Source organism: Jaculus jaculus, chromosome 2 (assembly GCF_020740685.1).
Source record: "Jaculus jaculus isolate mJacJac1 chromosome 2, mJacJac1.mat.Y.cur, whole genome shotgun sequence".
Taxonomy (NCBI): Eukaryota; Metazoa; Chordata; class Mammalia; order Rodentia; family Dipodidae; genus Jaculus; species Jaculus jaculus.
In genome coordinates, this window is record NC_059103.1 from 31,771,623 (window position 1) to 31,796,736 (window position 25,114).

Below are 25,114 nucleotides of genomic sequence, written 5' to 3' on the forward strand. Positions count from 1 at the left end.
AGTCCATGCTGTTCAATCCACACTGGAAGGCAGCAAGCAGCTCCAGTAGCCAAGTGGGAGGAAGAGGCTCTTTTCACTCAGAGCTTCCTTATATAAAGTTCCCATCTGAGACCTGACCCACCCTGGGGGTGGAGGAGTGCTCACTCTAGGAGGACTTCCTCCTTCAGTTAACCCTTCCTGGAAGCAACCTTGGAGACCCACCTGAAAGATTTCTGTGGATTACTAAACAGATCAAGTTGACAACACCCTATCACACATACACACAAAATAAAAATGGTAGCTATTCTTTTTGTAAAAATTCGTATTTAATAGTAAAATACAATATGCTGTGGAAAACGTTAAAAAAAGGTAGAATATAAAATACAAAAAATATACTTGAAAAATATTTGGATTCAATGACAAGCCTCCCTGGCCTTTGATCCTCGAGTGTTATGAGCATGTAGGTAGGTAGACAGGCACGTATACATGCACAGATAAATCCTTCCAGGCTTAATAAGTGGGCTCAGTGCCACAGGTCCTCCTAGAGCTTAACCCCACCCATATGCACCCACCTGTTTCTGATAACTTGGAAAATAACCTTGTACTGAGGGTCTTCTGAGGCTGTGGGTGTTAAATCTTAAGGTTTTTCATGGTTGGGGTCACAGGTCAGCATCAGAGTGATTGCCTAACATGCTCAAGGCCCTGGGCTCAATCCCCAGCCCTGAATTACAACAGAAGAATTATGAGGTAGCTATGATCTCTATTTCTACAAGTGTGAACCGGGTCTCCCAAAGGCTGGGTGACAGAACTGAGGCTACAGTGTTGGTAAGCACTCCCAGGGCTACAGACCCCAAGACCCTGGCATTCTTCCCTTGTGGCCTTCAGTTCCCTCAAGCCTGATTAACTTGCACTCTTCCATTTGGAAGGTAAAGCCTTTGTAAGGTGGGATGGGTCCTAGAGATAGGTGGTCACATCCACCAATCCATGGACTCTTTGGGGCAAGCTCTGACAATGACCATACAGTGGGGCAGCCCTTTGCGTAGGATCTGTTCTGCCTCCTGGCCCTCCCAGCCTAGCCCTTGAACTTCAAGCCCCCTAAGCTTGGGCATGGAAAGGCATGAGGAGATGATTTGTGCAGGAGTAGGCATTTCTGGGGTAATGAGAGGACCCTGTAGGCACAGACTCTCCAGGGCAGGCATTCCTTCCAGGTAGGCCAGGCCTGAGGCAGAGAGGCCCCCCACAGTCAGCCGGATCTTGCGTACATCTCGGAGGTGGCGGCTGACAGCCAGCAGGGTGCTGTCAGCAGAGAGGGTGCAGCCCAGCACCTCGAGCCTCTGCAGGTAGCTGAGCTCCTGCAGGCTGGCATCCAGGCCCGTCTCGGTGACACGGTAGGTGCCGCCCAGCACCAGTGAGCGCAGAGCCTGGAAGCGTGTCAGGCCCTGCAGGTGTTCGTCTCGAAAGGCAGGCACCCGGTCCAGCACAATGCACTCGAGCAGAGGCAGCACCATGGGGTCCTGCTCCTTGAGGAGCCAGGACATGGAGATCTCACAGCTATGCAACTCCAGGGTCCTCAGGGTGCTGGGCAGGCTCGTGATGGGGACTGTAGTCAGATCAGCCACATGCAGGCACAGGCGTTTCAGGTTGGGGCACTTCTGGCCTAGGGCCCTCATCAAGGCAGGGGACAGCTGTGGTGCCTTGGATCCTGAGAAGAGGTAGCCTCCCATCCGTAGGGAATAGAGCCGGGATGCCATGTACCGGCGGAGGAGGTGCCACATGACTTTGGGCCGCATCTGTCAAAAGTCAGAGATTAGGGTGACAGGTACAGGGGTACTCCCAAGGGATCCACTGGGCTTGTGACACACACCCCCACAGGGTTCTGTGACCTCCTAGGTTCTGCTCCTGTCTCCCCAGGAGTAAGAAGGCAGTTTCCTTTGCTGAGCATGAAGGCACTGGCCTGTGACAACAGCACCTGGGGGAGACTGAGGCAGGAGAGTTCACACCAGCCTAGGCTACACAGCAAGATAGTTTACCAACCTCTCATCTCCCCCAAAGTAAAAAAGAATGGGCCTCACCATTCTGACTGCTAGGAATCTAAACAACCCAATGGGAGAGAAAAAATCCAAAGATAGCTTTATGATTTCTGGTTCTGGCTGGGAGAAGAAAGCAAAGTACACCACTGCTCACTGAGCCTTGCTAGTCTTACCTCTGGGGAAAAGCAGAATAAACTAAAGTAGCCAGCCTACCCAGAGTAAAACTAGGTCTGTTTTTTTAAAAATTGGGTTGGGGGCTAGAGAGATGGCTTAGCAGTTAAGGGGCTCTTGCCTTGCAAAGCCAAAAAACCCAAGTTCAATTCCCCAGGACCCACATAAGCCAGATGCACAAGGCAGCACATGCATATGGAATTCCTTTGCAGTAGCTGAAGGCGCTGGCATGTCCTTTCTCTCTCAAATAATTTAAAACAATAAAATAAAAATTGGGTTGGGACACAACTCGGTTGGCAGTGTTTGCCTAGCATGCACAAAGGCCTGGGTTTCATCCCCAGCACTACATAAACTGGGCACGGAACATGCTTGACACGTTGAGGTAGGAGGATCAGAATCCAAAGCTATCATCCTTGGCTACGTGAATTTGAGGACCAGGTAGGCTACATGAGACCCTGTGTCAAAAGTAAAACCAAACAAAACCCAAGCTAAAAATGGTGGCACATACCTGTAATCTCAGCACTAGAGCGCCTCTGAGCTCCAGGAATTCTGTGTCTGCCTCTCACGCTCTGAGATGACAAGCATGCACCACTAACCCTAGCATTTTGCATGAATCTGACCTCAGGTGTTCATGCTTGCAAAGCAAGCACCTTAGCCACTTGTCTCCCAGTTCCCATTACGACATTAATCATATCTTTTTACTTGTGTGTATGCATATCCACGTGATTTCGCAGGGTCCCATGTGCTCGTCTGGCAGTCAGAGCCAAATGTTGGATGTCCTCTTCACTGCTTTTCTGCCCTTTTTTTTTTTTTGGTTTTTCGAGTTAGGGTCTCAGTCTGGTCCAGGCTGACCTGGAATTAACTCTGTAGTCTCAGGGTGGCCTTGAACTCATGGCGATCCTCCTACCTCTGCCTCCTGAGTGCTGGGATTAAAGGCACGTGCCACCATGCCCAGCTTCTGCTCATTCTTATTTGAGTCAGAGTCATTTTACTCATACCAAAGCCCTGGTGATTCCCTGGTCTCTTTGCTCCCTTTGTAGGACTGGGGTTCACATGGCCACTCCCAACTTGTTTACATGGGATCTGGAGATTCGAATTTAGGGGGTCTCAGGCCCTCATGCCTGCACAGAACAGGAAGCATACTTAACTGCTGAGCCACCTCACCAGCTCAAATATTTTTAAATTTGTGTGGGTTTGTGTTCTGTAGGGCCTAGAGAGATGGCTCAGAGGTTAAAGGCACTTACTTGCAAAGCCTGATAGCCTAGGCTTGATTCCTCAGTACCCAAATAAAGCCAAATGCATAAAATGGCATCTGGAAGTTGGGCATGGTGGCACATGCCTTTAATCCCAGCACTCAGGAAGCAGAGGTAGAAGGATCACCATGAGTTCAAGGCCACCCTGAGACCCTGAGTGAATTCCAGGTCAGCCTGAGCTAGAGTGAGACCTTAACTCCAAAAAAAAAAAAAAAAGCATCTGGAGTCTGTTTGTAGTAACAACAGGCCCCATGTGCCTATTCTCTCATTCTCTGCATGCAAGTAAGTAATAAAATTAAAAACAAAAAATCAAACCAAGGGTCTCATGGGTACTAGGTAAATGTTCCAGCACTGAATATCCTCAAATCTCTAAGCACCTAATTTTTAAATACACACACACACACACACACACACACACACACACACACACGGACATATATTAGCATACAAAGTATTCAGTTTCATTATGGAATTTACTTTTTCTTTTTGGTTTCTTGGGGTAGGTCTCACTCTAGTCCAGGCTGACCTGACCTGGAATCACTATGTAGTCTCCAGGTGGCCTTGAATTCATATAGTGATCTTCCTACCTCTGCTTCTCTAGTGCTGGGATTAAAGGTGTGTACCACCAGCCTGGCTTTCTTTATGGAATATTTGAAACACAAGTTTTTTAAAGTTTTATTTATTTTCACATGTGTGTGCCAGGGTCTCTTATAGAAGGCTAGATGCTTGCACCAATTTTTGCATCCAGCTCTACCTGGGTGGCTAAAGAACTGAGCCCAGGTAGGCAGGCAGCTGTGCATGCATGCACCTTTAACAGCTGAGCCCCAGCCTCCCAAAATTTGTTTTTATTGACCTTCCCAGGGACTGATTTTTTTTTTTTTTTTTTTCGAGACAGGGTCTTTCTATGCAGCCCTGGCTGGCTGGAAACTCACCACGTAGACTGCACTGACACTGACCTCAAACTTACAGCAATCCTACTATCTCTGCTACTCAAGCGCTAGCATTATACACGGAATCAAGATTTATGTCTTTTCTTGTCTGTTGTTTGGTGTTGTGTGTGTGTGAGAATGAGAGAGAGAGAGAGACAGAGAGAGAGAGAGAAAGGGTCTTGCTGTGAAGTCCTAGCTGGCCTGGACTCACTAGGCAGACTGATCTCAAACTTGCACAGATCCTCCAGAGTTCTGGGATTAAAGGTATGTACCACAACATCCAGTTTAGACACTGAATCTTTCTGGCCAAATTTAGACCTGCCAGTCTGGGCTTCTGGCAACTGATAGATTAGAAATACTGGCTAATTGAGAGATGGCTCAGTGGTTAAAGGCACTTGCTTGCAAAGAATGATGACCTGGGTTCAATTCCCCAGTATCCATGTAAATCCAGATACGCAAAGTAAAACGTGCATCTGAAGCTTGTTTGCAGCAAGAGACCCTGGCACACCCATTCTCTCCTCTCTCCTCACAAAGAAATACTAAGTCAGGCATGGTGGTGCATGGCTTTAATCCCAGCACTCAAGAGGCAGAGGTAAGAGGATCACTGTGAGTTCAAGGCCACCCCAAAATTACATAGTGAATTCCAGATCAGTCTGGGTGAGAGTGATACCCTACCTTGAAAAACCAAACACACACACACACACACACACTGGCTAATGTAGTATTCACAATAGCACAGGTACAGAATCAGCCTAGATACTCAGCAGCAGGTGGCTAGATAACAAAGATGCAGTACATATACACAATGGAGTTTTATTCAGCTGTAAAGGAGAACAAAATTCTAGTTTGCAGAAAAGTGGATGGGAATTAAGATCAAGTTAAGGGAAATACACCCAGAAAGACAAATGTTATAGGATCTCACTCACATGCAGAATGAACATGTATGTGCATGTGCGTGTGTATATGTATGTATGTATGTATGTATGATACAGATACAAAAAGACATGAGAGTAAGAGGGAGATAGGACCAAAAGGAGAGTTTTGCAGAGGGACAAGTATGAGCAAAGTATAGTAATATAGATTTGAAAATGTCACAATGGGGCTGGACAGATGGCTTAGCAGTTAAGGTACATGTCTGTAAAGCCTAAGGACCCAGGTTTGATTCCCCAGAACCCATGTAAAGTCAGACGTACTTGGTGGCACATGTCTACATGAATAAATTTTCTGAGTTTTCCACTCTATTTCTGGTGCCATCTCCATGTGGCTCACTTTCCCATAGCAACATAAAGCAAGATACACAAAGTGACACATGTATCTGAAGTTCATTTCAATGGCAATAGGGCTTGGTGTACCTATTCATTCTCTCCGCTTGCAAATAAATAGTATTTAATAAAATAAAATGCAAAACCATTACACTCTGTGTTCTTGTTAAAGCCAACAGAAACCTGTTAACAGCAGGCCTTTTGCAGTCAGGAGGGATTTTTGTTTTATTTTTGAGGCAAGATCTCACACTAGCTCAGACTGGTCTTGACCCAAGTGCTAGAATTAAAGGTGCGCACTAACACACCTGGCTTTTTTTCATTTTTTTAAGGCAGAGTGTCATTTTGTAGCTCAGGCTAGCCTTCAACTTTTGACCATTTCCTACCTCAGCCTCTGGAGTGCTGGAATTAAAAGCACAAGCTACCATGCCTGGCCCTCTGGGAGTTTAAACAACCAAATTCATACCAAAAACATTCAGAAAAAAAAGCATCTATTATCAACATGTACAAACTTATTTTTCCCTAAAAAAAAAAAAAAAAAAAAACAGGGCTGGAGAGATGGCTTAGTGGTTAAGGCACTTGCCTACAACGCCTAAGGGCTCCAGGTCCCACGTAAGTCATATATAAAAGGTGGCACATGTGTCTGGAGTTTGCTTGCAGTGGCTGGAGGCCCTGGCATACCCATTTTCTCTCTCTCTCTGTCTTTAATAAATAAATAAAAATAAATCTTTTTTAAAACAAGAGCCCAGAAATATTAAACCAGGTATTGTGGTACACACCTTTAATTCCATCACTCAGAGGTTGAGACAGGAGGATCACCATGAGTTTGAAGCCAGCTTGTTGCTACAGCCTAAGTGTCATGTCAACCTAGGCTAGAGGGAGACTCTACCTTAAAAAAATAAATAAATAAATAAATAAATAAAAGCAAAAACAAGAACTGGAGATATGGCTTAGCAGTTAAGGTGCTTGCCTGCAAAGTGAAAGGACCCAGGTTTGATTCCCCAGGACCCACGTAAGCCAGATGCACAAGGTGGTGCATGTGTCTGGAGTTCATTTGCAGTGGCTGAAGGCCCTGACATGCATTCTGTCTCTCAAACAAATTAAATATTTTTTAAAAAGCAAAAACAGGGTTGGAGAGATGGCTTAGCAGATAGGCACTTTCCTGCAAAGCCTAAGGACTCTTGATTCTCCAGATTCCAAGTTAGCCAGACACAAAAAGGCAAGTGAAAGTCACACATGGCCTCTAGATGGCAAAAGTGTCTGGACTTCGATTTCAATGGCTGAGGCCCTGGCATTTTCTCTCTCTCACTCTATCTCTCTAAAATTTAAAAAAAAAAATAGGGCTGAAGAGATGGCTTTGCAGTTAAGCGCTTGCCTGCAAAACCTGAGGACCCCAGTTCAAGGCTCGATTTCCTAGGGCCCACATAAGCCAGATGCATAGGGTGGTGCATGCATCTGGAGTTCATTTGCAGTGGCTGGAAGCCCTGGCACACCCATTCTCTCTCTATCTGCCTCTTTCTCTGTTGGTTTGAAATAAATACATAAAAATAAAAACAAAAAAATAAAATAAAAATTAAAGATAATAAGATTATTAGGAATGTTTAAAAAGGCAAAAACAAAAAATATAAATATTAATAAAAAATTAGCATGTATTTTTTTGTAGATTCAAGGAAAGGGATTATTTTGGCTTACAGTCTTGGAGGCAAGTTTCCTCACGGCAGGGAAAGAACAACAGAGTAGAGTCTGAGCATCACATCTTGCCCCAGAAGCTGGCAGAGAGCAGTAAGAGTAAACAAGCTCTGGAAAAAGGAAGCTGGGCTCTAACACCTACAAGGCTACTCCAAGCCACCAACTTTCTCCAAGGCTCCACTTCCCAAATTGCTATCAGCTGGGGATTGAGCCTTGTAAGCTTAATTAAAACACATGAGGCCACTGAGAGATATTTCACAACACATGGTCATCCCAAACCTGGCCAATCTCTATGCCTATTCTCTTGATGCCTATAAAAGCAGCATATTGCTGGAAAAATTCAGGATCACTAGATACACCTTAAATTTGTGACTATTAATTTTAAAAATTTATTTTTATTTATTTGAGAGCAATAGAGACAGAGAGGCAGTGAGACAGAGAAAATGGGTGTGCCAGCCACTGCAAACAAACTCCAGATGCATGCGCCACCTTGTGCATCTGGCTTATGTGGGTCCTGGGTAATCAAGCCTCAAACTGGGGTCCTTAGGCTTCACAGGCAAGCCCTTAACTGCTAAGCCATCTCTCCAGCCCCAACTATTAATTCTAAATAGGTGTTAAACATTGTCTGAAATTCTCCTCTCTCCACTCTCCAAAATGATTTCTACTTCTTCAAGCTTACTGCAATGTCTTTGAGAAGGAACACTGAGAGAAATGTGACCAATAGCTTTTATATTCTATACATTTGTAAGACCTACCAGATGACTTAAAGTCCAGGGAAGGATAAAGGTTTTAAGAAAATATACCCACCCCCCATGTGTGTGTTAGATAAAGCTTTGCTATGTACCTCCAGGCTAGTTTTAAATTCACAATCCTCCTGTCTTAGCCTTCTAACTGCTCAGATTACCATGCCCACCTTTGTACCCCTTTACATAAAGGACAGGAGTGGCTGAGAACTAGAGTAGCTGATATAGTCCTAGATCCCATCCCCTGCAAATACCAAGGGATAGTTGTACCTGTCTGGGTTTGCAGCAAACTGGAGTGTTTGCTGCCTTTAGAGAGAAAGAACGGGCAACTTGGAGGACAGAAACATAAAGGAGGCTTTAATTAAAGTCATAACTAATGAGAGAATATGAGTGTGCCAGAGCCACATGCTGCTGCAAATGAACTCAAGACACATGTGCCATTTTTGTGCCTCTGACTTTAAATGGATACTGGGGTACCAATCAAACTCGAGCTGTCAGTCTAGCAATCAAGTGCCTTTAATGACTGAGACATCTCTCCAAACCCTTTTTCTTTTTCTTTTCTTTCTTTCTTTCTTTCTTTCTTTTTTTTTTTTTTTTTGAGGAAGGGTCTCACTCTGGTCCAGGCTGACCTGGAATTAATGCTGTAGTCTCAGGGTGGTCTCAAATTCTCGGTGATCCTCCTACCTCTGCCTCCCAAGTGCTGGGTTTAAAGGTGTTCACCACCATGCCCAGCATTTTTTTTTTTTCAAGGTAGGGTATCACTCTAGCTCAGGCTGACCTGGAACTTACTCTATAGTCCCAGGCTGACCTCAAACTCAGCATGAGCAACCACATCCAGTGGACACTTGAATTTTTGGGTTTGTATAGTTTGTAGTTTTTAAAATACTTTATTTATTTAGAGAGAGAAAAGAGGCTGACAGAGAGGGCTTCTAGCCACTATAAACAAACTCCAGATGCATCACCTTGTGCATCTGGCTTACGTGGGTTCTGGGAAAGCAAACCTGGATCCTTAGGCTTCGCAGACAAATACCTTAACTGCTAAGCCATCTCTCCAGTCTAGTTTGCAGTTTGAATCCTGCCTATTTTTTATTTGTTTGCATGTGTGTGTACTTGTGTGGGGACATGCCAGGGCCTCTTGCTGCTACACATGAAAATTAGACACATGCATCACTTCAAGTGGGTGGTTTGGGAATTGAACCAGGGCTAGCAGGTTTTGCAAGTGATCACCTTCAATCACTGAACCATCTCTCCAGCTTGAAGCTTCTCTTTTCAGATGATGGTGACCACTTAGGAAGACTCAAAACTCTAGAAGTGATAATGGAATGTTCAGCACTGTGAAACATTTCCATCACACCCTCCAAGGTTCAGGGACTACTGCAGAAGAGGTGGTGGAAAGTTGAGACAGTTTAGGATGACTCCCAAAAGTAAAAAGCAAGAATGTCCTTGAGTCAGCCCTTGCAGTCTCCACTTTACTAGAAATCAGAGAAGGATCTCTCTTCTCCTTATCTCTTGACTCTAAAGGAGTTACCTAGAGGTTTATATTTTTCCACAACCTGAGCCCTTCTCTGAGAAGGACTTCCCTTTCCTAGAATTAAGGTTTAAATCTGATCCTGGCATTATGATTAGCTAAACTCAGCCCCACAACTTGGTGTCATGGCTGGCCTCTTCCTGTGCCAGCCCACTGAGCCCAGACCAATCAGCTCTCTCAGACTTGCCTGAGCCTAAGGGTAAAGCTCACCACAATAAGATTATAAATAGATACTTGGACTGGAGAGATGGCTTAAGAGTTAAAGTACTTGTCTGCAAAGCCAAAGGACATAGGTTTGATTTCCCAGGACTCACATAAGCCAGATGCACAAAGTGGTGCATGCATCTGGAGTTCATTTGCAGTGGCAAGGAGCCCTGGTGCACCCACATTCATTCTCTCAAATAAATGAGTAAAAATAAAAAAAAAAATCTTTAAAAAAAATAAATAGGAGTTGGGCATGGTGGTGCAAGCCTTTAATCCCAACAGAAGGCAGAGGTAGGAGGATCACCTGAGTTGGAGGCCACCCTGAGAATACAGAGTGAATTCCAGGTCAGCCTGGACTAGAGTGAAACCCTACCTCAAAAAAATAAATAATAAATAAATAAATAGATGCTTACCTCTTTTTGGCTGTTCATCTCTCTGAAGCTGAAACCCCCAGGTCCCTGCTCTGAGCCCAGCTGGGCTGAGATGGGGGGGTGAGGAGGAGGGAGGAGACCCTTAATCCCACGTGGGCTCTCTACCCATTCCTGCCTTCACCATGGCAGGAGCTCTCTGTACTTCCTTCTCTTACGCTCATAGTTTCACAATCTTACCCTCTGGTCTATGGATTTTAATTCTTCAAATTCACAAGGATCCAGAGACACCCCAAATGTATTGGTGCATTGGCATACATTGGTGTATGGACAAGGAACCCTAAGCCTTCTATTACTAAAGGAGGGGGAGGAGTGCTTACAATGCTGTCTTCCAGACACAAAGTGGCCATGGTATTTATGACCTCACAGTCTATGAAGCTACCTACATAATAGGAGAAAAAAAATGATGTCATCAAAATAGGAGACTTGTAGGAGAGAAAAAGTGTGGGAGGTATGATCATGGTATATTGTCTATGTGTATGAAACTTGTCAATAACAAGTTAAAAATATCTTAAATGAGTATTTTTGGACTAGGGATATAGCTCAGGAGTAGACTACTTGGCCTAGCATGCACAAGGTCCTGGTCCTCAGTACTGGAAAACAAAGTACTGGGTATTATGATGCATGCCTGTAATCCCAGCAGCTGGCAGGAGGATCAGGAGCTCAAAGCCAGCCTAGGCTACAGAAGACAGTCTCAGAAAACAACAACAGCAAAAATATTAATGCTATCACTTGTTTAAATGCACACACTAGGGCTAGAGAAATGGCTCAGTGGTACAGTACCTGTCTAGAATCAGCCAGTGAGGCGCTGGGGGTATGGTTTGCTTGTTTAGAATCCAGTAATGGGGTGGGGGCATGGCTCAGTGATAGAGTGCCAGCCTAGAATTCAGAATTGCATATATATATATATATATATATATATATATATATATATATATTTTTTTTTTTTTTTAAATGGGGCTGGAGAAATGGCTCAACAGGTAAAAGTGCTTGACAGCAAAGACTGAAGGCCCAGATTCAATTCCCCAGTACTTCCATAAAGCCAGATACACAAAGTGGTGCATGTACCTGGAGTTCATTTACAGTGGCCCTGTCACACCTATTTCCTCTCTTATTCATATTCTCTCCCTCTCTCCTTGCAAATAAATAAAAGTATTTTAAAAAATAAAATGGGAGGGGGGGCTGGAGGGATGGCTTAGTGCTTAAGGCATTTGTCTGCAAAGTCAAAGGACCCAGGCTTGATTCCCCAGGACCCATGTTAGCCAGATACACAAGGGAGCACACGTGGCTGGAGGCCCTGGCACACCCATTTTCTCTCTCTCCCCCTTTCTCTGTCAAATAAATAAACTATAAAAAAAAAATTAAAAATATGGGGTTGGAGTGATGGCTCAGCAGTTAACAGCACTTGCTTCCAAGGCCTAACAGCCTGGGTTCAATTCCGCAGTATCCACGTAGAGACAGATGCACACGGTGTATGCATTTGGAGTTGTTTTTTTTTTTAATATTTTTTTTTATTTTTATTTATTTATTTGAGAGCGACAGACAGAGAGAGAAGGAGGCAGACAGAGAGAGAGAGAATGGGCGCACCAGGGCTTCTAGCCACTGCAAACGAACTCCAGACGCGTGCGCCCCTTGTGCATCTGGCTAACGTGGGACCTGGGGAACCGAGCCTCGAACTGGGGTCCTTAGGCTTCACAGGCAAGCGCTTAACCGCTAAGCCATCTCTCCAGCCCCATTTGGAGTTTTTGATGGGTCCTTGCACACCCTTTCTTTGTTTGTTTGGTTTCTTGAGGTAGGGTCTCACTTTATAGTCTCCGGGTGGCCTCAAACTCATGGTGATCCTCCTACCTCTGTCTCTCGGGTGCTGGAATTAAAGGTGTGCACCACCACACCTTGCAGCACCCACTCTTTCTATCTCACTTTCTCTCTCTCTGCTTGCAAATAAATAAATAAATGTTGAACTAATTCCAAGTTTGACTATAATTGGAAGACTGATCTTGCTCTTGTAAGCTGTATTTTGTTAGTGTACAGACCAAGCAGTGTAAGTGCATACAAGATGAGAGAGAAGGAAATACTCTACACACAACAGTGGTCACCTGACTCTGGACAAGGGTTTACCAGGAAACAACTGTTAAAGGCTCATAGTTGTACCTGGGGCAACTTTAATGTTTTGTTGCTTTGGCTTTAGGCAAGGTTTCACTCTAGCTCAGGCTATGTACACCCAGGTTGGCTTTGAACTCTGTGCAATCCTCCTACCTTAGCTTTTGGAGTGCTAAATGAAAGGTGTGTGCCACCATGCCAGTTAAAAGATCTTTTTAGGACTGGAGAGATGGCTCAGCAGTTAAGGTGGTTGCCTGCAAAGCAAAAGGACCTAGGTTTGATTCCCCAGGACCCACATAAGCCAGATGCACAAGGGGGCACATGCATCTGGAGTTCGTTTGCAGTGGCTGGAGGCCCTGGGGCACCCATTCTCTCTCTCTCTTAAATAAATAAAATATACAGAGAAAGAGCTATTGAAAAAATTTGCCAGGCATGGTAGCACATGCCTTTAATCCCAGCATTTAGCAGGCAGAGGTAAGAGGATTACTGTGAGTTCAAGGCCAGCCTGAGACTACAAAGAGAATTCCAGGTCAGCCTGAGCTAGAGTGAAACCCTACCTTGAAAAACCAAAATAAATAAATAAACAAATTTTAAAAATAAATAAAAAATGTTTTAGTTGCATGTGTGTTTATACAGGTACACTAGAGCCTCTTGCTGCTGCAGATAAATGCCCATCTGGCTTAATTTATTTTCACCTGGATGGCTATAAAATTGAACCCCAGGGGTTGCAAGTAGACACCTTTAACAACTAAGCTATCTCCTGAGCCCACTGTGCTTTTTGCCCCCCTCCCTCAGTTGAGCCTCACTTTGCTTTTTTTTCCCCCCCGAGGTAGGGTCTCACTGTAGCCCAGGCTGACCTGGAACTCACTATGGAGTCTCAGGGGGGCCTAGAACTCATGGTGATTCTCTCACCTCTGCCTCCCGAGTGCTGGGATTAAAGGCATGTGCCACCACATCTGGCTTCACTTTGCTTTTTGAGATAAGATTTTGATATGTACTCTAAATCCTCCTGCTTTAGCCCCTGGTGATGGGATTATAGTTGTGCACTACTGCCAGGGCTACCATCACCATACCTAGCTAATTTTCAAGTTTTTATCGAAAAAATTGTGATTTGTGTAATTTTGTAAGGATTCATTTTCATTAGCAAATAATACCTTTTAAAAGAAGAGGACAAAGTGAAGCATGGTGGTGCATGCCTTTAATACCACTGGATAATAGCACTGGAGAGGCAGAGCTAGGAGGATCAATGTGAATTCGAGGCCCCCCTGAGACTACATAGTGAATTCCAAGTCAGCCTGGGTTAGAGTGGGACCTTACCTCGAAAAAACAAAAAGATAAAAAGGAGGTGAAGTACAGTGTAACACAGCTGTTTAGGAGGCTGAGGCAGAGGGTTTAGGCCTGGAGTATGGAACAGGTGTGGGTAATATCGGGAGCTCTTGCCTCAAATAAGAGAGAATATAAACAAATGCTACCACTAGTTAAGGGCATGTGTGCTAAAGTGTTTAGGATGAAGTGAACTTGCTCTGCTATCTTGGTGTTCTGTGTTATTTTATCAACTTTTATGAGTTTAAAACTTTTTTAAAAAGCTGGGCGTGGTGGTGCATGCCTTTAATCCCAGCATTCGGGAGGCAGAGGCAGGAGGATCACTGTAAATTCGAGGTCACCCTGAGATTACATAGTGTATTCCAGGTCAGCCTGAGCCTGTGAGAACCTGCCTTGAAAAACAGAACAACAACAATAAAACACTTAAAAAATATATTCTATCAGGGCTGGAGAGATGGCTTAGCAGTTAAGGCACTTGCCTGCAAAGCCAAAGGATCCAGGTTAGATTCTCCAGGACCCACATAAGCCAGATGCACATGGTGGTGCATGAATCTGGAGCTCATTTACAGCTACCAGAGGCCCTGGTGCTCTCTTTCTTTCTCTCTCTCTCTCTCTCTTTCTTCTTTCCCTCCCTCTCTCTCTCCCTCCCCCTCTTAAATAAATAAAAAAATAGTTTTAAAAAAATATTTTACTAACTTGAGAGAAAACGAGAGGGAAAGAGGCAATTAGAGAGAGATTGCGCATGCCAGGGCCTCTAGCCACTGATTATAAGCTCCAGATCTATGTGCCACTTTGTGCATCTTAACTGCTAAACCATCTCTCCAGAGTCTAAAACGTTTTGTTTTTTTTTTTTTAATTTATTTATTTGAGAGCGACAGACACAGAGAGAAAGACAGATAGAGGGAGCGAGAGAGAATGGGCGCGCCAGGGCTTCCAGTCTCTGCAAACGAACTCCAGACACGTGTGCCCCCTTGTGCATCTGGCTAACGTGGGACCTGGGGAACCAAGCCTCGAACCAGGGTCCTTAGGCTTCACAGGCAAGCGCTTAACCGCTAAGCCATCTCTCCAGCCCCTAAAACGTTTTTTAAAGCAAGTTTTTTTCTTTCTTTTTTTTTTAAACCCAGGCTCACCTGGTACTCATTCTGTAACTCACACTGGGCCAGAATTCACATAATCCTACCTCAGAATCCGTAATGTTGGGCTAAAGAAATGACTTAGTGGTTGAGGTCCAAGGCTAGAGTTACCACATCTGGCTGTGTTTAAGACTTTTTTGTTTGTTTTTTTCAAGGTAAAGTCTCAATCTAGCCCAGTCTCAGACTAGCCTCAGACTCACAGCAATACTCCTACCTCTGCTTTCCAAGTGCTGGAATTAAAGGCATGAACCACCAACTCCAGCTCTTTAAAACTTTTTGTTGTTGTTTGGTTTTTGAGGTAGGGTCTTGCTCTAGCCCAGGCTAACCTGAAACTCACTCTGTAGTCCCAGGCTGGCCTCAAACACACAAAGATCCTCCTAGCACCACACCTGGCTTAAAACTTTTTGTAATGAAAAGGTGGGCACTGGATGTGGTGGTGACTCATTGTAATTCGTGTAGGTTACACAGTAAATTCAAGGACACCCTGGGCTATACAGCAAGACATTGTCTCAAACTCTGGTCCCCATCATTGGTATTAATACTTGATAGCTAGATGTGACAGAACATGCCTGTTGGGCTGAAAAGAGAGAAAAAAAATTACAAAAAAAAAATTCTAAAGTGGAGGCAAAAAGAGAAGTTCAAGGTTACCTTTGGCTATTAAGCCTGGGATGTATGATATTCTAGCCTAAAAAAACACATTAACACACACACACACAAGCCGGGTGTACCACGCCCTTAATCCCAGCACTGGGGAAGAAGGCAGAGGTAGGAGGATCGCTGAGTTCAAGGCCACCCCCAGAGACTGCATAGTGAACCAGGTCAGCCTGGGCTCGAGCGAAGCCCTACCTCGGGGGGGGGTGGGGAGGAGGGGAGGAAATATACATAGGTGTGTGTGTGCGTGTATAATCAATGACAGGACGCAAGAGAATCCAAGAGACGCTGTCTCAAAAAAACAAAAAAAAGCAAAAACAAAACATCCATCGAAAGGAACAAAAATAAAGTCAAACAAAAACCAGTTCCTGACAGGTGGTTCTCCGGGTCCAGCCGACGCGGAGGCGGCTCTGCCCGCCCAGCCGATCCCCGTACCGTGTAGAGCGTCAGGTCGACGTGTCGCCACAGCCACCGGTCGTCCACCAGCCTCTTCCAGCGGTGACAGACCCTGGGGAGTGGACCGGCCGTTAGAACGACCCCGGCCGGGAACCGGATCGGCGCCTCCGCCGAGCCCGTGCCCGGCGTTCCCCCCGAGGAGCGACCGCACCTGGAGATGCGGATCCGGTCCCGGACCGGGAGGTAAGAGAAGATCTCCAGGAGCACCGAGTCCGGCAGGTCGTTCACACTCGCCATTAGACGGCCGACGGGCGCCTCCGCTTCCGCTTCCGCTGAAAGCCAGGCCGCACTCCCCGAGAGCGCGCTGGGAGGCCCGGCGGCGGCGGCGGCGGACGGGCCGGGCGGCGGCGTCCACTCTCCGCGCACGGCCAAGAGCCCACCTGTTGCACAGCGAGCCGGCCTGGCCCCGGACGGCTGCGAGGCGGGGCCCGACGCAGACCAGGCCTGACTGCTGCGGCTTGGGCGGGGAGAGCCTGGAGGTGTGGCCAGGCGACACGGCCCGAGGGCGTGGCCTGCGAGGGAGACGCCCAGGAGCGTGCTCAGGGCCAGGCGCAGGACAGCACGAGCAGCCCGCCCAGAAGCCGAGACGTGGCCAGAGGACTGGGGAGTAGGGCAGGGGCGTGGTCCGCACCAGGGGGGCGTGCCTTAGGCGAGGAGAGGCTTCAGGGTGTGGCCAAGGCCAAGGGAGGAGCAGCATGCGGGGAGAGGTTGCTTGACTGACCTGAGGCTCCGCAATTTGTTAAGAACTAGAGGACAATAGGCGTTAAAACCTATAAAGCCTACTTTGAATGAGGCAGCAAGTCCCAGGGGCGAGGAGGGGGTGAGGGTGGGTAAGGGTAGGAGCCAGGTGCATGAATAATAATAGGACTAAGCTCAGAAAGTTAGACTGGTAGCAGGAGCGACAACTAAACCAGCCTGAAGCTGGTGTGCCTTGCCTTTTGTGCTGTGAGGTATAGGAGGCGCTTGTGGAGTATACCCACAAGGTCCTGGGTTCAGTTCTAGTACCTGGGAAGGGTTTTGGGGTGGGTAAGAAAGATGCTCTGGAATTCACAGTAAGATGGCACCTTAGTAGCCATGCCAAAGCAACCTAGGAAGGGAAAGAAAAACAGCAAAATACACTCTTCTACAGAAAAATGAAGGTGTATGAGAAATTATCAACCACAGCAGCAGAGAAGCAGGAGAACCCCAGAGCTTCTGGCAAGCAGGAAACCAGTCAGAATCCCGCTGAGGTGCCAGCAGCAGGAATCTGCACACCCTCTGGCTGGCACAGGGCAGCAGGAGCAAAAACCAGGTGAAGGGACTTTCCACTCACACCAACCTCCGTGCAGTCAAGAAACCTGAAGAAGACAGCAGGGATCAGCTGAGCAGCTCTGGTACAACTCCAGGCATTGTAGACAGCCTCCCATCCCCAACCGCCAGTACCACCAATGACCACAGACCTCATTCCCCACCCCCATGCACCCACAAAAGCACTCAGCACAGCAGATCAGAACACCACATCCAGCAACCCAACCAGCCTAACCAAGTCCTCAGCACAAGAGAGGTTTCAAGGTGGGCACTCAGCATTGGTGAGATTGGAAGCCATCCCAAAAGGTAACGGGGCCTACTTACACAAAGACAGGTACATAAATCTACACTGGAAGTGCTAATCTCACCTTCCATGTCAGGGCAGATTATGTGTTAGATTTGATTGATATATTCTTGGTTGGCTTTATCATTCTCAAATAAGCTGTATTTTGGTATTGACTATTGTTGCCTTTTATGTTTTCTGGTTGATAAGACCTTTGTCTTTTGCTTTTGTCATTTGTAGGGACACCAAGGCTGACCTGGAACCCATTTCAGACCAGAAATCGAAGCCTCCCAATTGACAGGATTTAGGGTGTGGGGCAACACACACCTTTAGGGACTTTGGCTTTATTAGTTTATCTGTTTGTTTAATCCCCACTCTTGCATAAATACTCTGTGCCACTTTGGATTGAATATGTATACTGCTCAGTTGAATTTTAGAATTTGTTAATAATTTGATCCACCCAGACTACTAGAATATTTGAATAGAAGGCAAAGTCAACACCTAGGATCACTTCTATTATTACTCTGGAAAAATAAGAGCTACACCTTATACTCCTATCCTGAAGATATATAAAGTTGGGTTTACATGGCTAAGAACAGTGCAGATAAGTAGAAAACTCAAGCATCAAATTAACTCAAGATGCAAAAATTTCTACATTATAATACAAGAAAACAAAAAGTCAAGACAATACAATTCCACCAAAAATTATAAATCCATCAATGTGACCTCCAAACCGGCCGTGGTGGCACGTGCCTTTAATCCCTGCACTCGAGAAGCAGAGGTAGGAGAATCACCATGAGTTTGAGGCCTCCCTGAGACTACATAGTGAATACACAGTGAGACCTTACCTTGAAAACCAAAAAAAAAAAAAAAAAGTGACCTCCAGTGAGACTGTTTTAGATGAATTGCCTTACAAAAACATCAGAAAAAATGATTATATCTATGCTCAAAGGAATCAAAGAAGAAAATAAACTGAAGGAATCCTAAGAAAGCACAGAAAATCAAGTTAATGATACAAGACATGAGTAAGGAAATAGAAATAATACCATTCAGAACTACTAGAAATGAAAAACAAAGTTAAGTCAAATTGAAAACCCTGTAGAAAATCTCACCATTAGGCAGGATCAAAGAGAGAACAGAATATCTAAACTAGAAGGCCAGGTAGAAGATCAAAGAGAAAGACAAACTAATAAGTCATGAATGGGAATTTCAAGACATTCAGGACACTATGAAGAGATCAAACATAAGAGTTTAGGGTACAGGGCTGGAGAGATGGCTTAGTGGTTAAGGCACTTACCTGCAAAGCCTAAGGACCCAGGTCCCACATTAGCCAGATGCACACGATGGCACATGCCTCTGGAGTTGTTTGCAGTGGCTAGAGGCCCTGGTGTGCCCATTCTCTGTCCCTCTCTTCCTCTGTATCTAATAAATAAATAAAATTTTTAAAAAAAATTCAGGGTACATTACAAGGAGAAGAATTTCACTCCAAAGGCATAGTAGGTATTTTCAAGAAAATCATAGAAGAAAATTTCTCCCAAATAGGGAAAGTGATGCCAGTACAGATACAGGAAACCATTAGAATAACATGCAGGAAAAATCAGGAAAGAACCTCTCACCGCCATATTGTAACTCAACTACAAGAGACACAAAACAAAGACAATACATTGAAAACAGCTACAGAGAAAAACCAAGACACATATAAAGGCAAGCCCATCAGGAAAACAGCAGATTGAATTGTGTTGAATAACACAAACTTTAAAAGACTGAAGGGCTTGGAATGATATATTCCAACTTGGGAAATAAAACAACTGTCAACCAAGATTACTTTATCCTGTAAAGCTATCCATCCAAACAGACAGAGAAATAAGGACATTCCACAACAAAAGCAGGTTAAATGCAGGCATGGTAGTGCATGCCTTATTCCCAGTGCTTAGGAGGCAGAGGCAGGAAGATTGCCACAAGTTCAAGGCCACCCTGAGAGTATCTTAGAGTGGAAGGATGGAAAGCAGTGTTTCAAGCACATGGGTCAAGAAAACAAGCAGGTGTTGCAATCCTAATATCTGGCAGGGTAGATTTCAAATCAAACTTACTTAGGAAAGATAAAGAAGGTCACTTTATATTGATTAAAGGAACACTTCAACAAGAGGCCATTACAATTCTTCTACTAAACATATGCACCTAACAGGGGGGCTTCCAATTTCATCAAATAAACACTATTAGAATTAAGGTCATAGATAACATAAAACACAATTGCAGTGTGTGACTTGAATACCCCACTCTCATCAATTGACAAGTCATCCCAGCAAAAAGTAAACAGTAGCTGGGCAGGGTGGTGCACACCTTTAATCCCAGCACTTGGGAGGCAGAGGTAGGAGGATTGCCACAAGTTCGAGGCCACCCTGAGACTATGTAGTGAATTCCAGGTCAGCCTGAGCCAGAGTGAGACCCTACCTCAAAAACCAAAATAAATAAATAAATAAATAAATAAATAAATAAATAAATAAATAAATAAAATAAACAAGGAATGAAGTCATAGAACAAATGGATCTAACAGATATCTACAGGACGTTTCATCCAAATGCTTCAGAATACACATTCTTTTCAGCAGCACATGGAACATTCTCTAAAGTAGACCATACAGCCAGGCACAGTAGCACATGCCTTTAATCCCAGCACTTGGGAGGCAGAGGTAGGAGGATCTCTGTGAGTTCAAGGCCACCCTGAGATTACATGGAATTCCAGGTCAGCCTGGGCTAGAGTGAGCTTTTACTCAAAAATGAAATAAAATAAAATAGACCATATATTAGGACACAAGGCAAACCTTAACAAATATAAGGAAGTTGAAATAATTCCTTGCACTCTCTCTGATCACAATGGGATTAAACTACAAATCAACAGCAAGAAAAGCTATAGAGTATGAGTTTAAGGTGCCATGTGTAGCTCTTATACACCAAGAAAACAGCAGAAGTGACCCTAGGTATTGAGTTTGCCTACTGTTCAAGTATTCAGGTATACTGGGTAGAGCAATTTACTGTAAAATTCTAAAGTTCTACTGAGCAGCATACATATTCAATCCAAAGTGGCACAGGGTATTTATGCAGTAGTGGAGACTAAAACAGATAATCTAATAAAGCCAAAGTTCATAAGGGTGGGTGTGTTGCCCCACACCTTTAATGCTCTCAATCCTCAACTGGGAAGCTGAGATTTCTGGTCTGAAATGGGTTCTGTTGCACTATAGATCTGGTGTTCTGATCCACTGTGTTGGATACTTGTGTGCAGGGGATGAATGAGTTCTCTGCCGGTTAGGTGATGGGAGACTGTAGGATGCCTGAAGTTATACAGGAGCTGCTCAGCTGGTCCCATTTATTTTCTGCTTCAGAGGCTGCTTAGCTGGTCCCTGCTATCTTATCCTTCAGGTTTCTTGACTTTGTGAGAAGGCTGATGTGATTGGAAAGTGCCCTCACCTGGTTTCTGTTCCTGCAGCTCTGGGATGACTGGGTAGGTGGGCACAGACTGGGAGCATTGGCGCCTTGGCAGGATTCCAGCCAGTTTCCTCCTTTCTAGAAGATCTTAGATACTTATGCTTCTCTGTTGTGATTGATAAGAAGTTATAAACCTTCACTTTTCAGCAGAAGACTGGATTTTGCTGCTTTTCTGCTTATTTCCCTCCCTAGGCTACTTTGGCATGGCTGCTATACAGCCATCTTACCCAGAAGGCCTTCTCTCAATGTTTATGCCCATGTATTAATGCCACTCCCACTTTTGGTTAGAATATCTTCCCATTTCAGGTGGCAGTGACCTCTGGGATGGCTCAAAAGGTACCATAGTATTGAGAAGAAGTGACAGAGAAGTGCTCAGCACTGAAACATCTCTATCCCATCTTCCAAGGCTCAGGGTCCATTGTGGAAGATGTGGCACAAAGAATATAAAAGCCAAAAGAAGATTTGGACTCTTTACAATGCACTCTTCCAGACACAAAATGGCCTGAATATGGATATTCATCCATGACCTTTCAGTGCCTGACACTACCTATGCAAGACCATCAAAATACTAGGAAAAGTTCATGACATCAAAATAAAAGAGAGACTGATTGAGAGGGGGATAGAGTTGTGAAGGGCAAAGTGGGGGAGGGAGGGAATTACCATGGTTTCCTGTCTATAATTATGAAAGTTGTCAATAAAAACTAATCATAAAAAAAGAAAAGCAGCTAGATGTGGTGGCACATGCCTTTAATCCCAGGTCTTGGGAGGCAGAGGTCAGAGGATCACCATGAATTCAAGGCCACTATGAGAATACACAGTGAATTCCAGGTCAGCCTGAGCTACAGTGGGACCTTACCTCAGAAAACCAAAAAGAAAAGAAAAAAATACAGCATACACAAAAACATGGAAAGAAAACACTACACTACTAAATGATGAATGGGCCAAAGAAGAAATAAAGACGGAAATCAAAATATTCACAGAATAAAATGATAATGAGAACACAACATGCCAAAACGTTGGGACATAAGGAAGGCAGTCCTAAGAGGGAAATTTATACCTTTCAGTGCTTATATTAAGAAATTAGAAGGGCTGGAGAGATGGCTTAGTGGTTAAGCACTTGCCTCTGAAGCCTAAGGACCCTGGTTCAAGGCTCGACTCCCCAGGACCCACATTAGCCACATGCTCAAGGGGATGCATGCATCTGGAGTTTGTTTGCAGTAGCTGTAGGCCCTGGCGTGCTCATTCTTTCACTCTCTCCCTCTCTCTGTCACTCTCAAATAAATAAATAAAAATGAACAAAATAAAAAATATAAAAAAAGAAATTAGTGAGAGAGATGTCTTAGAAGTTAAGACACTTGCCTGCAAAGCCAAAGGACCCAGTTTGATTCCCCAGGACCCTCGTAAGCCAGATGGACAAGGTGGTACATGTATCTGGAGTTTGTTTGCAGTACCTGGACGCCCTGTTATGCCTATCTTCTCTCTCTGTTTGCCTCTTCCCCTCAACCTCAAATAAATAAATAATTTTAAAAATGTTTTAAAAGCCAGGTGTGGTGGCACATACCTTTAATTCCAGTACTCGGGTGGCAGAGGTAGGAGGATCGCCATGAGTTCAATGTTAGCCTTAGACTACATAGTGAATTCCAGGTCAGTCTGGGCTATAGCAAGACCCTACTTCAAAAAACAACAAAACACAGTTTGTTTGTTTTTTAAATTAGAGGGCTGGAGAGATGGCTTAGTGGTTAAGGCCCAGGTTCTATTCCCAGAACCCATGTAAGCCAGATGCACATGGTGACACATGCATCTGGAGTTCATTTTGCAGTGGCTGGAAGTCCTTGCATGTCCATTCTCCCTCCCTCTCTCTCTCATAAATAAATAAAAATAAAAAATACTTTTTAAAAAGAAATAAGAAAGTTTGGGAGTAAACAACTTAATGTTTCACCTTAAGGCCTTGTAAAAATAAGAAAGCAAACCAAAAATCAGTAAACAGGAAGAAATAATAAAGATTAGGGCAGAAATTAATGAAATAGAAACAAACAAACACAAAGAACCAAGGTAACAAAGAGTTGGTTCTTTGAAAGTATAAACAAGATTAATAAACCCTTAGCAAATCTGACCAAAAGAAAAAGAGAAGAGACACAAGTTAATAAAATTAGAGATGAAAAAGTTACCATTACAACAGAAAGGAAAGAAATTCAGAAAATCATAAGGACATACTTTAAGTATATATTCTCCATCAAGTTTGAAAATTGGAAAGAAATAGATGATATCCTTGATTTATATGGCCTAAATCAAGATGAGATAAATGACTTAAATAGGTCTACAGCAAGTACAGAGATCCAAGTAATTATTAAAAAAAATTCCCAACTAGCTAGGCATGGTAGCACATACCTTTAATCCCAGCACTTGGGAAGCAGATGTTAAAAGGACCACTGTGAGTTGGAGGCAAGCTGATGATGTCAGAGTGAATTCAAGTTCAGCCTGGGCTAGACTGGGATGTAACATTGAACCCCCCCCCTCAAAAAAAAGAAGAAGAAAGGAAAAAAAGAAAAACAGGCATGATGAATTCACAGGTAAATTTTACCAGACTTTCATGGAAGAACTAACACCAATACTTCTCAAACTTTTTCATGAATGCAAAAACGGAGGAATCCTACCAAACACCTTCTATGAAGCCAGCATTACCCTAATACCAAAGCCAAACAAAGACAGAATAAAAAAGAAAATTACAGACCAATATCCTCCATGGAAAAAGATGCAAAAATTCTCAACAAAATATTGGCAAACAGAATACAAGAATATATCAAAAAGATAGCCAGGTGTGGTAGTGCACGCATTTAATCCCAGCACTTGGGAGGTAGAGGTAGGAGGACTGCCATGAGTTCAAGGCCACCCTGAGACTCCATAGTGAATTCCAGGTCAGCCTGGGCTAGAGTGAGACCCTACCTTGAAAAACAAAACAAAACAAAACAAAAGTACTACAGAAACTGGGAATAGAAGAAACATGTCTCAATATATTAAAGGCTACTTATGACGAACCTACAGCAAACATAATGCTAAATGGGGAGAAACTTGAAGCTTTTCCACTAAAGTCAGGAAAAAGACAAGGGTGTCCACTGTCATTACTTTCATTTAATATAGTACTGGAAGTCTTAGCCACAGAAAGAAGGCAAGAGACACACATAAAAGGGATACAAATTAGGGGCTGGAGAAATTGCTTAGTGGTTAAAGCATTTGCCTGTGAATCCAAAAGACCCAGGTTTGATTCCCCAGGACCCACATAAGCCAAATGCACAAGGGTACATACATCTGGAGTTTGTTTGCAGTGGCTGGAGGCCCTGGCATGCCCATTCTCTTTCTGTTTCTCTTCTCTCCCCCAGCCCCTGCTGGCAAATAAATAAATAAATAAATAAGTAAAATAAAATAAAATAATAGGGTCTGGTGACCCTCACTCTTTTTTAAAAAAGAAGATACAAATCGGAAATCATTATTTGCAGATGACATGATTCTATACATAAAGGACCAGAGAGACTATACCATCAACTGTCAGAGCTGATATACACTTTTAGCAACATTGCAGGATACAAAATAAAACACAGAGAAATCAGTAGATGCTGAGGATGAAGTCAGGGAACCATTCTCATTTACAATTCAGGGCTGAAAAGACGGCTTAGCTGTTAAGACTCATGCCTATGAAGCCTAAGGACCCAGGTTCAATTCTCCAGGTCCCATGTAAGCACATGGTGGCACATGCATCTGGAGTTCGTTTGCAGTGGCGAGAGGCCCTGGTGTGTCCATACTTTCTCTCTCCGTGTGTCTCTAAACCAAAATAAATAAATAAAAGATGTGCATTACCAAACCTGGCTTCCACATTAAAACAAAATACAATTCACTCAAAAAAATTATAAAGTACCTTGGAATAAACCTAGGAAGATGAACAATGAAAACCTTAAAACATGCAACACAGAAGTTGTAGAATACACTAGGAAATGGAAAGACATCCCTTGTTCTTGGATTAGAAGAATCAATATTGTGGAAATGTCAATTTTACCAACAGCACAAAAGCAGACATGTAGATCAATGGAACAGAATAGAGGACCCAGATGTAAGTCTGGGTAGCTACAGCCATCTGATCTTCAAGAAAAATGCCAAAAACACTCATTGGAGAACAGATAGCCTCTTCAGCAAA

At 44.0% G+C, this 25,114-nt stretch overlaps 1 protein-coding gene across 2 annotated transcripts; it reads right to left on the bottom strand.

The window, feature by feature from the left end:
* Positions 1–283: 283 nt before the first annotated feature.
* On the bottom strand, positions 284–16,158 carry Fbxl12 (F-box and leucine rich repeat protein 12). Of its 2 annotated transcripts, XM_004667438.2 has the most exons (3): positions 16,028–16,158; positions 15,856–15,928; positions 284–1,769 (listed from the first exon to the last, which is right to left on the bottom strand). In XM_004667438.2, the coding sequence occupies exons 1-3, from the start codon at positions 16,111–16,113 to the stop codon at positions 948–950; spliced, it is 981 nt and encodes a 326-aa protein (XP_004667495.1). In that variant the 5' UTR covers positions 16,114–16,158; the 3' UTR covers positions 284–947. The 2 variants fall into 2 exon arrangements, with proteins under 2 accessions (XP_004667495.1, XP_045000705.1); XM_045144770.1 differs by having other exon boundaries at positions 15,856–16,155.
* Between the last annotated feature and the right edge of the window lie 8,956 nt (positions 16,159–25,114).

Bases quoted from the DNA above. Each gene is read 5' to 3' on its own strand.
- Fbxl12 (XM_045144770.1), bottom strand. From the start codon at position 16,113: ATGGCGAGTGTGAACGACCTGCCGGACTCGGTGCTCCTGGAGATCTTC. The intron at 1,770-15,855 runs GTACGGGGATCG...GACTTTTGACAG, and splicing joins TCGACCTGACGCTCTACACG to ATGCGGCCCAAAGTCATGTG.